We start from the raw sequence: 2,929 nt of genomic DNA, 5'->3' as shown, positions 1-2,929 counted from the left end.
TGTTACCGCGCCCCGCTGGGCCGTCACAGCGCCAGGCTGAGCTCCCTGGGCTGCCCTCTTGTACATGTGGGAACTCTGGCACACAGAACGATCAGTTAGGGGCAAAGTTAACCAGGGTTATTGCTTTTAAAATTGTTCATTATTTCCCTCGATTCTGTGTTTGGTGTGGGTTGAAGGCAGTTTCTTCCCATGGACACTGGGGTAACAATTGACTTAAAGATTTATCCTTTTCCTACAGATCTGAGGACCACCCCCCTACCCCACCCCCAGGGCGATGGCTGGAGGAAGGAACAGTACAACAATCACAGAGTTCATTCTCTTGGGGTTCTCTGAGTTTCCACAGCTCACTGCTGTCCTCTTTTCAATATTCCTAGGGATCTACCTGGCGACAGTGTCTTGGAACCTGGGGCTCATCGCCCTCATCAGAATGGACTCCCGTTTGCACACACCTATGTACTTTTTCCTCAGTAACCTGTCCTTGCTGGATACTTGCTATGTTTCCACCATAGCTCCTAGAATGCTCTCAGACTTCTTCAGGAAGCATAAACTCATCTCCTTTCTGGGGTGTGCCATGCAGTACCTCTTGTTCTCTAGCCTGGGTCTGACTGAGTGCTGTCTGCTGGCAGCCATGGCTTATGATCGCTATGTTGCCATTTGCAGCCCTCTGCTCTACACAGCAACCATGTCCCCCTCTCTCTGCGTGCAGATGGTGGCAGGATCTTGTATAACTGGATTCCTTGGCTCATTCATTCAGTTGTGTGCCTTACTTCAGCTCCACTTCTGTGGACCAAACATCATCAACCATTTCTTTTGCGACCTGCCCCAACTGCTAGCCCTATCCTGCTCGGACACCTTCTTCTTTCAAGTCATGACATCTGTGCTCACAGTCATCTTTGGGCTCATGTCTGTCTTGGTTATCATGATATCCTATGGCTACATTGTCGCCACCATCGTGAAGATCACTTCAGCTGAAGGCCGGTCCAAAGCCTTCAGCACTTGTGCCTCCCACGTGACAGCAGTGGTCCTCTTCTTTGGCTCGGGCATCTTTGTTTACATGTACCCGGATTCTGGCGGCTCCTCGAGCCAGAACAAGCTGGCGTCTGTCTTGTACACTGTTATAATCCCCATGCTAAATCCATTGATCTATAGCTTGAGGAACAAGGAAATTAAAGATGCCCTAAACGTATGGAAGAAGAAACTCTTTTCCTGGTGTTACTGACTATGGGATTTATTTCAGCTGCACGCTGTAGGAGAAATGTCAACTAAAACATTGATCCAAAACTCTCCTAACTGCAGAGTGAGTTATAATTACTATCGTCTTCTGATGTAAACCCACGGCTGGTGCAAGGAGAGGACAACACATGAGAAGTATCTGGAAGCTCATTATCTCCATGCTTCATCAGTGATGACCTAATATATCAATAGGTCAAGAAGTTATGGTGATGTGACTCTTCCACTTCAATGTTCCATTCCTTAGCATGTACTACCTCATGGACCAATGGTGCCAGCAGACCAAGTCGATCAGGGTTGCCAGGAGACCAGCAAGCCTCCCCATAGCATCTCACTTTAGGCAGGACAAGAATTACTATTAGTACTGAGCTCTTTTAAGAAAGAATTTCCTAACTCATTCTGTTAGTTCTCTCATTTAACCTATTCTTTCCCCTCTGAAAATCATGAATTACTTCATTTATGGACTTGTTCAAAGCAAAAATAAACATAAGAGATCAAAGATTTGTTAACTTCATACAAAAATAAATTTGTTGCAACAAGAATGCTCAACATGTCTGTCCTATTTGAAATTTGGTTGATCAGTTGGCTTATTTGAGACACTTAGACAATTTTTTAATCTGTTATTGCTATACAGTCATCTCTGTTCTTCCTTCTTCACTGTGTAACTGGAAAAGGGAATCAGAGCATGGCCCTTTGCTGGTGAGATGATCTAGTGCCTGATTTTGGCACATCCAACAATGTCTTTATGTTACTTTTCTTGCTGTTTTTTGCTTTTTGAGTAGATCAAGTCTCCACTAGGAAGTTGTTTTTCCAATAATTAACAAGTGGAAAGTGATTGGTAAAATTAGCTGTAAGAAGCTGATACATGAGAAAAGTCTGGTAGATGTTCTCTGGTACATGAGAAAGTCTAGATTTGTCTATTTCCCTCATAACCTTGGTTGGAATTGTTACAAGGTGCAGAGAAATACTCAAGTACTGAGGCTGGGACAGAAAGCACTCTTGTTTATTTTCTGGTAGGATTCTGATTTTCATAATCTTTAGGCCAGAAATAAAAAATATAATTCAGGAGACTATTCTTGGTAAAAGGCATTCTGTTCATTTTTCCTTTTATGTTCAGAAGGGAAAATTCAAAATCCACAGGAATATTCATGTGGTAAGAACTAAAAGCAAATGTTGGACACCTGTAGGCAGTACAGCTTGAAGTTTCTGCTTCTAGGACTCCATGTTCCTGAGTCTTAGAAAACTCCGTGTTCCTGAGTCCTAGACAACTCCGTGTTCCTGAGTCCCAGAAAACTCTGTCCGTGTTCCTGAGTCCTAGAAAACTCCGTGTTCCTGAGTTACAGTTATTGGATAGGATTTTGTCAAGGCAAGCTAGATATATAGGATGGTAGACATAGGTTTGATCTAATGTCTTTTTCAGCACTAACATCTATTAGTATCCCATTCAGATTTTCCTCAGCTTTAGCCTAATGACCAAGACTGGACTGGAGTTGAGACTAGACTGGAGTTGAGAAAGAAAAGTAACTCCTGAAATGCCACATATTTTGCCCAGTTGGATCCTTAACATTTTTATGGCCAAATATAATTATGATCTCTGATATACCTGCTTAAAATCAATGTCACAGCCAGCAGAGAAGTTTCATTATGTAAAATTTCAAATTGCTTCAATTACAAAAAACATGATCTTCATGAAAGAGTG

General features: G+C 42.6%; 1 protein-coding gene across 1 annotated transcript; it reads left to right on the top strand.

The window, feature by feature from the left end:
• Positions 1-274: 274 nt before the first annotated feature.
• LOC120877116 (olfactory receptor 1440-like) lies at positions 275-1,219 on the top strand. The gene has a single exon (XM_040259444.1). It carries the CDS (start codon positions 275-277, stop codon positions 1,217-1,219), a length of 945 nt encoding a protein of 314 aa, XP_040115378.1.
• Positions 1,220-2,929: the final 1,710 nt, after the last annotated feature.

This window comes from Oryx dammah, unplaced genomic scaffold (genome assembly GCF_014754425.2).
Source record: "Oryx dammah isolate SB20612 unplaced genomic scaffold, SCBI_Odam_1.1 HiC_scaffold_17, whole genome shotgun sequence".
Taxonomy (NCBI): Eukaryota; Metazoa; Chordata; class Mammalia; order Artiodactyla; family Bovidae; genus Oryx; species Oryx dammah.
The sequence above is the reverse complement of the archived record's forward strand: the minus strand, read 5'-3'. Positions and strand labels throughout refer to the sequence as shown.